Source organism: Chelon labrosus (assembly GCF_963514085.1).
Source record: "Chelon labrosus genome assembly, chromosome: 2".
Taxonomy (NCBI): domain Eukaryota; kingdom Metazoa; phylum Chordata; class Actinopteri; order Mugiliformes; family Mugilidae; genus Chelon; species Chelon labrosus.
The window spans coordinates 33,376,716-33,391,950 of NC_140338.1; the positions used below are offsets into that span (position 1 = coordinate 33,376,716).

Below are 15,235 nucleotides of genomic sequence, written 5' to 3' on the forward strand. Positions count from 1 at the left end.
AGTTAAGGGCCTATTATGGGTACAAGATTTCTCCCAGTGTGTCTGATTTCTTGCTTTTACTGCCTTTGAAATGCATAGGTATGAGTTATGTTAAAACTTAATTGCGTGGCAGGGAAAGTTCTTTCAGTTTAATGGGTCACCTAAAAAGGGCATTACAAACACATTTCAGTATATTCATTGTCATTTCTATTATTCTATTATGAGTTATTGCAGATACAGAGGTGGAGAGCTGGCAATATCTATGTTATTAATAAAAAATGCATTCACACAGATACTGTGATATATACCAATCAGCCACAACATAAGTAACATTGACCATCTTGTGACAATTCAATGTTCTGCTGGGAAACTTTTGGACCTGGCATTCATGTGGATGTTACTTAGACATGTACTACCCACTTAGACCAGACCAGGCACCCCCACCCCATAGTAATGACACTCCTTGATGGCAGCAGCCATCCCCAGCAGGATGCAGCCTGACACAGACACACACACAAAAACAGTTTAGGAACAACTCAAAAAACATGAAGAACAGCACAAGGTGTTGACCTGGCCTCCAAATTCACTAGATCCCAAACTGATGTATCAGTGTGATGATCCACAGAGGACCCTCCCCTCAACCCATAGGACCCAAAGGCCCCCACTAACAACATTCTGTTGCCAGACACCACAGGACACCCTCAGAAGGCCCATGTCCATTTACTGATGAGTCACAACTGTTTTGGAGGCATAAGGCAGACCTACAGAATATTAGGAAGGTGGTCATAATGTTATGCCTGCTTGGTGTATATCGTTAACCTTACTTGAAACTTAGAAGACTGTACAGAATGTGTGAGTTTACAGTCAGTGTCAGCTACCTTTATTTGTGAAGCACCGCATTACTGAACTGACATCTGATTGATTTACTCTATACTCTCTGTGATCTTCTTAATTTGTATGATGATACCAGGGAACCTGGAATAGACGAGTGCGTCAACAAAACATTGGTCTATAAGAAGAGAGATTCTCATTAATTTCCTGCATTTTGCCACCACTCATGACTTTTTTCTTATCATTTCCACATGCCAGAGAGCAAAGATCGCCCAGAAATTATTTTTAACCCAAACCTACACCTAATCAAGTTGTTTGGTGCCTACACATGACCAAACCTAATAGCTTTGGTGGTAGTTTTATTTTTGAGCAATTATATAGAGGCAAGAAAAGAAAGAAGAAAAAAATACCACCGGAATATACTGCCTTGATATATTTCTCTTGCAGATGCAGCAGAAAAACTAATTCAATCATTGGTTTTGTTTGCGGGATACAGATTGTGGTTACATAAGGTCGAAACTCTGAACAGCAATGAGGACAGAGATTGAAAGGGTCAGGCAGGGCCAACATTGTGAAACATCCTATAAGTGGAAGCAACAGGTGACGGATTACGACTTAGCTTGCCATAACAAGGTAATCTTTTTCCATATTGTCACAACAAAATCACCTATTACTGCACTCAATTGGTCCAAATGCAGCTTGGCTTTTGAGAACAGCAAAGCAGAAATACATTTTCATTCAGTCTCCCTGTGAAATTCAAAGAAACGTTGAGGAAGCTGCTGTGTACCAACCCTGTACAAATGGCATGAGTGGACATGACTTGTGACAGAGGGATGGCCTGACTGCACCCTCCACGATGCCCTTACAACTTAAATATGTCAGTGGTTTCCTTTGTGCATGTGATGTTTCAAAAATCGTTATGCAAATTAATATTCCAAGGTGACTTGGGCAGGATGTGCCTCTGTGCTAATTAGAAACCATCAACCTTAAGTTGCTTCGACCTTTATGGGTATTTTAGACAAACTGGTTGTCTGTTCAGGGAGTGTTCAGGGAGATGGTCACTTGTTAATTTGAGATGGAAGACGGATAAAATTTTATGTAAGAGTGCAATCTGTATTTTCTGATTGCACTGACAAACAGGTTAATAGCTTATACTGTTTAGTATGAATACACTGTAGTATTTTAGTGTAATCATACTAAACACATTATGTTACAACTGCAACTGGACAGTAGATGCAAGTTACAGTACGGTAACTTGTGTCTTCTCCGGTTTCTCTTCTGCTAATATCCAGCATTCAGTTTGATTGCTCAGAGGGACAACACAATCAATAAACACAGAGAATTGAATACTTATGTAGAGCCAAAGTATCACAATGACACGCTTAATCTAACAAGAAGCATTTCAGCAGTTGTCCTTGAATGTTCAGACTTTGATGTGTGTTACTAGACATCGCTTGATCCCTTCCTCCCACTTTTCTACACCTTCCTCCCTCGCTTCCTCCCTCAAGCCTTCTGTAGCTCAGTGAGAAGAGAGGAACGGATGATAGAAAGAAATGCTCAACACAGCATGCCTGTGTCAGAGTTCCTCCTCAAACATGGGAATGCACCCACATGCCCACAGACATCCTCAAACACACTTTGCACATGGAAACACACCTACGCACCGGATTATAGAAACACACAAAGTTCCACAAACATGGAAAAATGTGGAGTAAAAAACAATGTAGAATGAGCTGCTTGATATTCTTGGCCTATATACTCTAAGGTGTTAGCATCTTTTTCTAGCCTGTGTATGTGTGTGTTTCTGTGTCCCTCATTTTGCTTTAAGAGCCTGGGGGCATGCATGTTGTCACTGACTACATTGTCTCTTCCTCTCTTCACTGGGGGACCTTCACTAAAAAGAGAATGATGTCTCCTATAAACAGATTCAAGTCTATTAATTTTGCACAAAGCCATTGGGAACAGATCAATTATTTAATTTTGCAGTTCATATAGGGATCATTCACAGAAATTCAACAACTGCAAGGCAGAAAGGGAAAGGAAACATACCGAGCAACAGATCAGACAACTGAGCCGAGTGCATAATAAAGGGAGTTTAAATTAGGTCACCATCTCTCTAATATGTTCACTGTCACAGCTCACTATGGCAGTGACACCTATAGCATTAGTCCATGGGTACTCTGTCGCTTTCTGAAGAAGAGAAACATGTTGGAGGACATTCTCTCAGCGGTTTGTCAGCTTTTGAGCCATCTGCCAATGTGAGACCTTTCCTGTTAGTGCTTTAAATCACAAGAAGGAGCCTCCTTCATATCCCTTGTAGTCTAATTTGAAATAAATAAATAAAAATAAGCACAAACAGATAATAATTAATTGAGGAATAAAAATAGGTCACCATGTTTGAGGCTTATGTTTAAAGGGTTTATGAAACAAAAACAGCATATAGGTTCTGGATTTAGTTGAAGTTGCATTTAAGAGTAAAGTTACTGTAATATCATTTCAGAAGCATGCTTATTTGCTCTCTGGCAAAGAGTTATGTGGAGGGGAATATTCTCTTGCTAGGTGACATCTGCAGTCGTTTGTATCACAGTGAGGATGCTAGACAACCATCAGAGATTTCAGTGAATTCAGTGTAGCCAGCCGCAGTCTCAAAAATATAGTTATAACACAACAAACCCACCACCCTGAGCAATTATTTGGGTGGTTTGTCGTGGCATGAATATTTTTTGCTTTTGTTTGGGCATCATTGGGGTTTAGGTTCGAATAAAAACCCTTTGCCATCATTAAGGTTATGGCAAATGTAATCGGTTTAGTCCAATGTTTTGTTGACCCATCCATCCATCTATCCCAGCCTCTTCCCTACCTGCACTGTAACTTTAATTACGTCACCTCACTTCCTGCTTTTGCTCATATACAGCCACTTGAGGGTGCTGTCACAAAGGAATAATAGCATTGGTCGTTATAAACTTCTTGCCCAAACACCCAAACAATATTTTTTTCCAAAATGGTATGTTGTTGCGTTAAATTTCGCGCTTCTTCAGTAACCCCCTTTACTTGATTATGATAATCAGTGAAATTACTTCATTAAGTTGGTAAGCACTCACTTTTGTAAATTGCAGTACAACACATACAGCTTGCATTTTATTAGAAGAACCACAACCTCAGTCAAGGCTCTCCTGCATTGAAACAAACGCAACTCTGCTTTTACATACAGTCTATGTGTTTGTAATATTTGGTTAACTCACAACGCTACATGTACTGTTCGAGGTAAGGGAAGTTGTTTCTTCTCTATCTCGCTGTCCTTAAACCTGTAAAGCGGCTCAGCCTGCCAGTAGAGGTTCCTCATGTTTTTCTCCTGATAAATGTGTCCTTCACATACAGTGGAAGTTCATCTTTCAGACCATTAAACTGTGGTATGACTAATCAGCAGCTTGCTATGTTTAAACACGCATTTCTCTTTTAGTTTGCAGTTTTATTCCATTCTCAGAGGGCAAACAAATCTTGTCAGGGTTAGGGCATTTTCTGCACACACTCTCTGCAGTTTGTTTTTTGTTTTGTTTTGTTTTTTTCTTGCTAGCAAAGACATTAGTGTGTTGTTTACTGGAGTATGAATATATTTCTGGTGCTTGTGCATTCATCTCATCTGTGTGGAAAAGCATGTTTTTTTAATGTTTGCTATATTTATCATCCCCTCTTTGTCTCCTTTCTCTCCCTCACATGCAGTCTGTTTTGAATTGCTAATATATATTTATTTTTTAAACAGTTATGAAGGTCATATTATATGCTTCGTGGCTTGTGCTTTGCATACAGCTGGAGTTTCACAAATGTCAGAATAACACAAAGTTAAGTTATGCAGAGATGCACACAGACATACACACACACACACATACACACAATTCTTCTTGTCTTCTTTCTCGTTTTTTTTCCTTTCCTCCTTTTCTTCTCAAGAGCTCGGCTCTTTTTCTCCCATATGTGTCTCAACCCCATCCCCAACCCCCATCCATCTTCAGTTCTTCTGTTCCCCCATTCAGCGTTATTTTCTTTGATCGGTCTCCATTTGTTTCTCTACCCTCCCACACTGCTGAAGGGATCTCTCTCTCTCTCTCACTCTGTATCTGTCATTGCTCTCTTTCCTCCTCTCTATCCGTCTTTCTCCTTATTTGTCACCCTCCGTCTCTATCTTTACTTCCCTCCCTCCCTACCTCCCTCCTTCCCTCTCCCTCCTTCCCTCTCCCTCTCATCCTCTTCCCTCACTATCTCTCCACGCACACTTGATTCATTTTACACATTACGGAAGCATCCATCATTTTGCTCTGTGAAGGAAAAATATCTCTTTTTTTAAAACCGTGACAATATTCTCCACTTTTCCAGCTGTCTTTTCTTTTCCAACTCTTACACTCTCCTGTGGACCCAATCCTAAAGCTGGAACCAATATGTTTTATTTCCAGCTGGTCATCATGGCAGGGACCGTTCTGTTGGCGTACTACTTTGAGTACACAGACACATTCCCGGTGCACATTCAGGGCTTCTTCTGTTTTGACAAAGCCTACTCCAAGCCGTACCCAGGACCAGAGGACAACAGCAAGGCGCCGCCTGTCCTCGTCTACTCCCTCGTCACTGCCATCCCCACTGTGACGGTGAGTCTGTGTTCAACTTGTCTGAAAGCATACTTCCACAGGTGCTCATCGCACGCACACACATCTTACATGAACAGACATGATCGAATACATTCATGGACACACAACATGTGAGACAGACACACACACACGTAGTTCCTCCTCATCTACACGTGGTATTTGTGGATTGAAAGAAGGGAGAAGGGGGGATATGTGTAGGTGTGCATCCTCGTGGTCTCACCGTTCTGTTTGTGTGGATGCGTTCTCTGTCATAACCATGGCAACGGGCACTATATTTGTCCTCCATAGAGCAGTCAGAGATAGCTACAGTGTAGAGAAGGTCTGTCCTTATTTCAAGACTGCACGGCATTAGAACAGAATAAAACATCAACTGTGAATGGCTTCCTTATTCGTGCACAAGAGGCACACTTGTATTATTTCCACCTCATGCAAGACTCAAAAATGCAAACAGACATGTTTTTAATAATTAAATGTCAGTACGGATTTGTAATTTATAGGTCACGATGCAACGATTCAAACATCAATATTCATCAGCAATAGTTCTCTCTAGTCATTTGTGTGAGCATCATTAGTCTGGAATATACTGTATTTTAACACAGCAGCCATACTTCCTCATCAGTACAGTGGGATATTATTAATAATGAAACATAGCTTCACATCCTCATCAAAGCTCTATCTCCACGACTTCTGTCTTGTACCCCAGGGCTTGTCTCTTTGATGTCCTACAACTAAGTGGCATTACGACACGTCTGCCTGTGAGCCACACATAATCACACGCTCATGCACATAATTACACATATACGCACAGGCAGTCTTGGGTCATGTGCTGCTGTTTTCATTCCTGTTTTACTCATGTTGATAATTAAAAACTACATATGAATCTCGCTAATAGTAGTCAGATTTGTCTGATGATTTGGAAGTCATTTGTTTACATTTTGGACAGTCAGTGCTTTCATTATATTTATTTATTTAATTTTTTTTAATATAAAACATGTATGACAGATGCATAAGTGTATGTGTTAATTTGCATTACTTGCTTGGAGCCTAGCACGCACTTGACTGCATGGAAGCTGCAGGCGGCAGGCCATGTGAGCTGTGCAGAGTGGGAGCGCGGTGGCGTGATTTTGCCTGGAGAGGGAAGCGGCTTTTTTGAAAGTCAGAGCATCTGTGTTCTCTCTCGCTCCAAGATAGCGCTCCGTCCCACGAGTCTCTCTACAGAAACAATAAAAAGGCGCATATTCATCCAACTTTTCTCCCATATCTGACTCAGACTTTTAGTTGCTAACAGACAATGGACGAGTTCCTCAGCTGACAGCGTAGACGTTTGTTGCAACAAAATATTGTGTCTGTCACCGCTCAAGATGATTTTCTAACTTACCACAAACTCCACAGGATGTGAGAAAACTCAATCAGATAATCAGCAAAGAGCAAGACAGCATTCACAGGTCAAATCAGGGTCAAATGTGGTCTGCAAGGTCCACCTCTGCATGAGCACTGAGTATAACTGCTTTATTAGGTATCACGAAGAAGTGACCTAATGTTGTCTAATGTGATAATGTATATGTTGACATGTGCCTGACTCAACACTTATGTTCTAATGGTCCAATTACATGTTTATATTTGTTTACCACTTAAGGGCAAGGAGCTGTATATGGTAACATCATTGACCTCAATTTTCTACATGGAAATGAAAAATTTAGAAAAATGTCACAACAGTAAAAAAGTCTTCTTATGACCCACAATAGCATTCTAGAGTTGACATTTAGTATTTCAATGAGCACCCTATAAAGGGTTAATGTCTCAGAACTGACAAGATCCTCTCTGGAGTCACAGAGGACATTAAACAAAAGGTTTCACAAGATGAGCTGTAATAACCGAAGCACCTCTAGAGTTGTCTTTGCTTTACCACCTTCAACTGAAACTGTTGAATCTTGAGAATGCTTTTAGTTTAAAATTCACTACAAATATGCGCTTGCCGCCCTCAAGGCAGGTACTACTGTTGTTGCTCATTAAGTTTAAAACCACCAGGAAATATTTGTCTGTTTAGGTAGAACTGAGAGCTGTCACCATTGATCTGAAATGACAGTTTTAACATGTTACTTTAGAGTAACAACTGAATTAAACTTATGTACTGGTTCTGTCAAGTACATTTATATGAGACAGTGTCACATTCATGACTTAGGATTTTAAAATAACTTCTTACTGACTGCATACTCAACTTCAACTGTTTTTCTGCCCTGTTGATCATTCGTTATCTCATTTCAAACCTACAGTCAATGTGTTATGAAATATAAACTAAATAAATGCTGCTGGCTTGTACAGCCCACTTAGCAGCCAAAAAAACAAAGAAATATTTAAATATTTCTCAACCCTCAAATAAATTTACGATACGTGAAGTACCCAGTCAGTGGACAATTAAATGAACTAAATAAATGCTGTTGGCTTGTACGGCCCGCTCAGCAAAAAAACAAAAAAAAAACAAACAACAAAAACATTTAACCAAACAGCCGAAAGCCATCAAGAATGTTTAACTGAATATGGAACACTCAAATAAATTTACGATATGTGAGGCACCCTCACATACACCCAGTGTGTTGTGAGATGTGAACTTAACAAATGCTGCTGGTTTGTACAGCCCACTCAGCAGCTAAACAAGCAAAGAAATATAGCTACCAACCAACATGAAGACATCAGATACCTGGCCTATTCAATGGTATTCAGCAGTATGCAGCATGTCATTGGGGTTTTCAAGTGGGCACCTCCCTTCACTGATGTTTCGTTAAATTAGGCTCAACACACCTCAAGAAGGCGTAATAGTGAATTCCAGTGTCCTGGAGTCACCCCCCTCCACGCTGCCACTGCACTACAACCCAGAAATTAACCTAGCCCTTTTATGCAGCAATCAATGCAAATAATCAAACTTACTTGAAACGTTGATGCAGACTGAATCACGACCCAACCAAAAAAATCTACCGTGATTTGCCCCGTTGATGCAGACCGAACCACGACCCAAATGACCAAATCTACCATGATACCACTTAAACTCCTCTGTTATGCCAGTTACTGGGAGCTCCAATATGCCTTTCCCATACAAGGCTGCACCGCTTAAGTAGCGTGGGAAACCAAGCCATTTTCTGATAAATTAATTAATTTTCTACCTTTGAAAGAAAATAACTTTATCTTTCCTTGGAGCCCTGACTGGTCTATGCTTGAAATGCCTTGAATCATTTCCTGCCTCAACCCTTCAAACTGCGCTGAGACTTGCATCATACCATCTCCCCAAGCTCTTCAATGGCTTCTCTAGCACTGTGGGCACCACCTCATCATTTATAGCAAACTTCTTATCTACTACATTTCCTTTAACAACAAAATACTCCTAGATTCACTTGACTTCGCTTTCATCCTAGCCCACTGCAGGTTGCTGTTTAACTTGTCCAGCAGTCTGCTAGTACATGGAACGGTTGACGTTGTAGTCATCCTGTCGTCCATGTAGGCCCTAATTGGGGGGAGGCGAAGCCCTCCCTGCAGCCTTTCTCCACCTACCACCCATTTTGAAGCTCTAATAATGACCTCCATTGCCATTGTAAAGGCTAGTGGAGAGATTGTACACCCTGCCATAATGCCTACCTCCAGAGAGTTCTATATCTGAAAAGTAGGTGTTGACTAGACATTTTTTTAACTACCTGGGACTCTAAAGAAGTCGAATGCTTCCCATAGCAGACCATGTGGTACTGACACAAAAGCATTAGCCAGGTCTAAGAATACAACATGCAGGTCTCTCTTCTCTCGCTTTGCTAACTGAATTTGGTGCCAAAACATGCTGCTGTGCATGAATCCGGGGGATTCCAGTCTTTTGCACCGACGTATCAATTAGTCTGTTTTTTTTTTTCCAAGTAACTGGACAGCCTCTGAACCACAACACTGAAGAAAACCTTCCCCTCAATATGAAGTAGAGTACTTGATCTAAACTGATTCATCTCCAACAAGTCCCTCTCTTTGGGAATAAAAATCCCCCTTTGCCCTGTGCCAGAACCTGTTTCTTCCATACTACCTTCATCAATTTCCACATGAACCTCAGCACATCTGGTGCACTCTTATACTGCCGTCAGGAGACTCCATCAGGTCCCGGGGCTGAAGAGGATCTTGCGCGTCTCACCACCTCTTTCCACCTTGGTGGACTATCATTACACTGGCTACCTATTTCACCAATAGGTGGAATATCAACTTTCTAAACCTTCCTCTATTTTTATGCACCTCCTCCAAATACTCCTCAAGCAAATCTAAATGGATCCTTATAGAAAGCTATTCTAGCCCGCTCTATCCTTTTCCTATTTTTCCTAATACTCTCTGCCCTTCTTAATGCTGCCAACTGCTCCCTCACATCTGCCTGTAAGCAATCAATACCTTTTTTTCCTCATCTGTAGCTTTCCTCTACTGCTCTTAAGCAGTCTCCTCTCCTGGATGAGTCTATCAGTCACTTGCTGATGCCTAGATCTAACTACCTGTGTCTCTAGTTTCTTCTGTTTCACAACAACGCCAAATCTTTCCTTACCCATTTTCTCCAACTTACTCTCTGCTGTCCCTTTAAGCTTACCTAGCACACTAGCCAAATCATTATTGATATCCTTCCACTTATGAATTAAATAAATGTAGCTGACTTGTGCATCCAGCAGAAAAACAAAGAAATATTTAAATATTTTTCATCCCTCAAATAAATTTTTGATACGTGAAGTCAGTGGACAATTAAACCTACAGTCTAAATGAACTAAATAAATGCTGCTGGCTTGTACGGCCACTTAATTTTACCACATTACAAAAAACATGCTATACGTACCTACACTAAGGTCACAGAGCTCAACGCTCTGCAACTTAACAATTCACAAGCAAACAGATCAAACGCAAGAAAATTAACAAAGCATAGTCATCTGTTTCACTACACATGGGCTGCAAATATTCACAACACCAGCAAATACAGAAACTCAATGCGAGTAACACAAGCAGCAACATAAATGTTTCCAGTGGACCCCAAAAGGTGATGAACCTGGCTGGGAAGTGCATGTTGTTCAAAGCTTTAGGACTTTTGGAGTTTTTCACATTTGTTACTTGTCAGTGGTGTTGGAAATGAGCTAAAGTCATAGCTTGTATCCTTTTATTGGGTTGATTTTTCTTCTGGTTACACGCAAAACTGCATTTTGTTGTGTATGTGTTGTCTATGCAGCCACACTAACAGCTAATCTAATCTAAAGTGTTTTTTTTTTTTTGTTTTTTTTTTGATCATGACTATAAATTACTGCACAAAAAATGCTGTATCTCAAAAAAAACATGGAGCCATGGAGAAAAATTGGGTTGTTTTGTAATTAGGTTCATTAAATGCTGCAGTGCAGATTAAAACAGAACCCACCTCAAATATTTGGTCCAATCAAAAATCTGAAATTGATATTGCTGAAAAGCAGCAGGGATCTCTTTTATGTTGAACTGAACCTGTAGAATTTTGGTAATGCACACAACAGGGTGCATTTGTGTGCATGCTACTTGATAATACTGAAAACTACAGGATACTGAAGAGACAATGAGAGAGGAAGTGAGAGGACGAGTGAATTAGAGGCACTTGTGTGGTACTTGGGAAAAATGCTGTAGGTTTCAATGTATCAGTGAAGGTAAATGTGTGGGTGGATGACGGTGCACATCCTCTCCTCCACTGCCACGAAAAACCGCTACTGTGTGTGCAAATGGGAGCAGATGTGTGTGTGTGTATGTATGCGCTCGTGTTAGGATCTGAGTACTAGTCAGAGTAGCCAAAGGCAAACTCTCCACTGTTAATTCTATTTGTGCGCACACACACACACGTGCATGCCTATAGCACATCCAACACATGCACCAGCTGCAGTGCAGGTGTCATTTCATCTCAAGATTCTTTCCAGTTATCATGCTAAGCTAGCTGAGAGCTGGGTAAAGTGCTATTTGAACCATTTGCTAATTATTTGTGCGTGTGAGTGCATGTATTGCTTAATGGATACCATGTGCATGTGCTGATTGCACACTACAACCCACAACCGCGATCAGTACATTTAAGCTGTGACCAATCAGAGGATCAAATGCTAAATTGCAGGCTTAAGATGTTTGTGGCACAGTATGAGCCTTCACAGCACGTGGCGGCTCACCCTATGTCAGGCAAACGCACACTCTTGTGAGCACAAGCAAGAGGATGTGATGCAAAGAATGATAGAGGCTTATTTTTCCACCTTTTTTTAAGTGGGTCATAAGCAGAATGCTAAGTGCTTTTGCCCTTAAGAGTTCTGTTCTAATGCTGCTAAATATAAGCCTCTCAAACAGTGTCAGAAATCAAAGCGAGGGTGCTCTGAGAGGAGAGACAGTTCAAAATGCAGCAGGAGAGGGAAAACAGAGGACTACAACACAACAAAACAAAACCCAAGAAAATCCTCATGCAGCTAAAGCATGAGGAGGGTGAAGGAAAGGAAACATTTGTTTCGTCATTCAGTGGCTGCTTGCTGTTACAAGCTCCTTTGCTGTTGTGTGTTACACCTTGGGAAGAACCTTCATGCATAATGCAGCTCCATGTGACAGATAGATAGCGACTGGTTCAAACCAAGAAGACAGACCATATTATCCATTCCCGCCAGAGATTATCAAGTGAGTGCTCTTGATGAATGAAAATATGCATTTTCTTGTTGTTATTGTCTTATGTAAAACAATCTAAAAAAAAAATAATCTGCATGCTGAAACTGAAAGGACAAAATGTTGATTTGGCTGTTTGATGGTTATCTTCTATCATATTTGCAAAGAAATATGACATTAAGTAATTTTGAGATATCTCAAAGGCTACTGCAATGGAGGTTAACAGCAATATATGTGTTTGATATTGAGACATGTAGGTCCAGTCTAAATGCCAGAACATATTAATTCAGTGGTCAATGTCCTGAACCTAACTTTGTGACATATTGACTTCTGGTTAGCTTTATTCGTGGAAAAGTGGCTATAAAGAGGGAAATCCTTTGGCTTTTTATGGTTGACATAACATCTTATATAACCCCATTCTGCCCCTCTGAGAGACATTTTCAATGGGATTGAGAGGACTGATGTAAACCTTTGATAATCCGGTGATAGGAAAGTATTAGTGCCTAATAAAAGAAATACATTCTTTCAGTGCATGTCTGGCACGTGTTAGGCATGCATCAGGGACAGAAACATGGTGGCAGCAGAGAAACAGGTTGTTAAAATATTGTAGCATTTGAAAGAATGCACAAAGCGGGAATCCATGTGGGCAGCCCCATTGAAAACATTAGTCCATGTCAGCGCTGTCAGTCAAGTTGGGGGAAAATGGTCCACTATCATATTTCAAGCAGATTTGATGCTCCACAGCAAGCAGACCGCTTCACATCTGTCAGATATATTGTAATTGTTGTTTTGGGGTATGTAAATGTACTACTTACTGGATACGTAACTCTCTGCCAGTGCTCATTAATCAATCATGTTGGTTAAAATTATTCTGTCACTAAGCACTATGAGTAACTAAAGATGGAGTTTGCTTCAAAGATACCTCTGTAACCAAAAAGCCAACCTTGCCTGCTGTGGTAACATGTAGCGATATCACAAAATCCAATCTAGTTGATTAGATCACAAAAAAAAAAAAATTATAGAGTGTTAGAAACACTTACGGAAGTGGAAATTGCTCTCCTTGCTCCCAGCTCAGATGCAGACACGTTCAGATTCAAATTCTGGGAGGCTGTAGGGGAGCCCTGTAAGAGCAGGGTTTTCATGTATTAAAAAGGCTCCCTGTTTAGCAAATTATGTTGTCCAGAAAATTCATGTCTTTCCTGTTCTCATTTATCACCTTTCTCTATTCTTATTTACCTTCTATTGTTATTGTAATCAGAATTAGCATCTTTGACAAGCAGTGCAAAAAAAAAAATCTGCTCACATGCACACAACAATAGATCCGTAGGCACACATCAGAAAATGGATCAAATGCAAATTGACCAGAAGTTTCAATACTTTAGAGCCTTGAAACAATCCTTCATGAATAATGGAGTCTCATATGACAGACAAGAGAGGATTGGAAAGAGTGGGAGAAGAGGGAGAAACTCTTACATCATTATCTTTCCCCAATAATGGATTGTGTGGGGATCAGACCCCTTGATGAGTTTCTCTTCAGGAAGGATGTAGTCAAGAGGAACAAATAAGGCCAAAGTGATTTTGGTGCTGATTTGGAAAGTCAGTCACTGCAGATACTGTTACTTGCATTACATTACAATCTGTTGCTTGGCAATAGCCCTTTGACTTGTCACATTAGGAAAAGCGCAGGTGTTCCGGATAACATTAACAATGGCTTTGTTCTATTCAAATGTCGCTTTCATTTATTTAATCATTTAAACCTGTGCCTTTCCTACTCTGACATGGCAAAACGTCTGCTGTTAAATGGGCCCTTTTTATGGCTGTATGGCTTCATTTGAGAACAGGATATATTTCGGGGTAGGAAAGCACAATTTCATTACACACATCGAATCCTTTGCTTTTGAAACAGGGCAATTAGTGTTTGAAAGCACTTAGAAAGCTCAAACCAGGCTGGCTAAAACAAAATATAGACTGTCCAAGGCACAGTAGAAAGATAGCTATAGTGAGGTCACTCAAAATAGACAGACAAAATGACACAGAAGTCTTGCATGTAACAAAGGCAAAGTGGCTGTGATACTTTGAGCGTTGATCAAAGAATGAGAGGCAGGTGTGTACCGTTAGCAGGTGGGATCAGGTGAGAGAGGAACAGCTAAAAGTGCTCAAGATAACTGCTGGAGGGTGGCAAGGTCTATATCTGCAGTAAGGAGAGAAAATAAGTATCTAGAAACTAGATCTAGATATCTAGAACTATCTAGAAAAAAAAAGCTAACTATTAACATTCTCCAGCTCTTACGCGATAGAATTTTAATTCTCAAATAAGAGACCTGTTGGTGACCCTCACCAGCTCCCTACCTCTTCCCATGTCTCTCTTTCTTCTGTGTATGTGTTTATAAGAACGAGAATAGAAAGAAACAGAGTGCTCATGAAACAGAGCAGTGATAAAAGGGCAGTGATAATAAGGTATAATCACAGCTTTATCCTGTAACTGCCAAGCACACTGGGTAAGGGATTGAGAGATGAGGACAGCAGGCCATGTAGTGTCATGTTGATACACATGACCAGCTATCTGCTCCCACTGTGATAGCCTAACCTACAGATGAGAACCCTAATCCTGCAATACACTCACACTCTGCTAGATTAGCTGCAAGGGCTCTTCCCACACTGATGCAGTGTCCCTTTGTTTATTCTTTAGAGGAGGCAGAAGGAAAAAAACTCAACTTATGAGGAGAAAAAAAAATATGTTAAGATGTAACAAATGGAGAAATAGTGATGAAGCAGGGAGAGAAAGGAAAACTCAAAGAGACAAGCACAGAAATGAAGAAAGGAGAATATTGGGGTCAGGCCTCACTGAGTTTAACAGGATTGGATCTATGAAAGGGGATTTGAGATAGCAACAAAGAGGCAAAGAAGGACAATTTATATTTGAATCAGAAAATAATAGGAGAGGGAAAAGTGAGATGTTTCTGGTAGCCTAGTTTCTTCTCCACAAAGACCTGGGAAAGCTGCACTACTAAACACTGAATAAAGGCAGGATGAGACAGAGAGAATGAGATGGATGGAGCGAGTGTGGGTGATGATGAAGCTGAAGCAGCTAAATTGTCATGGTTACCATTGCTAGTGTATGCGAAAGGCTGCCTGAATTTGCGTGTGCTTAAAGT

General features: G+C 40.5%; 1 protein-coding gene across 1 annotated transcript in view; it reads left to right on the forward strand.

Annotated features, from left to right (window-relative positions):
* The window catches only part of plppr2b (phospholipid phosphatase related 2b), a gene marked incomplete at its 3' end in the record, with an annotated part of 38,219 nt that overhangs the window by 7,348 nt on the left and 15,636 nt on the right, over window positions 1-15,235 (forward strand). The window contains exon 2 of the mRNA XM_084571353.1: window positions 5,256-5,444. Within this exon, the coding sequence (XP_084427479.1) occupies window positions 5,256-5,444 (189 nt within the window). The remainder of the gene's footprint in view (window positions 1-5,255; window positions 5,445-15,235) is intronic.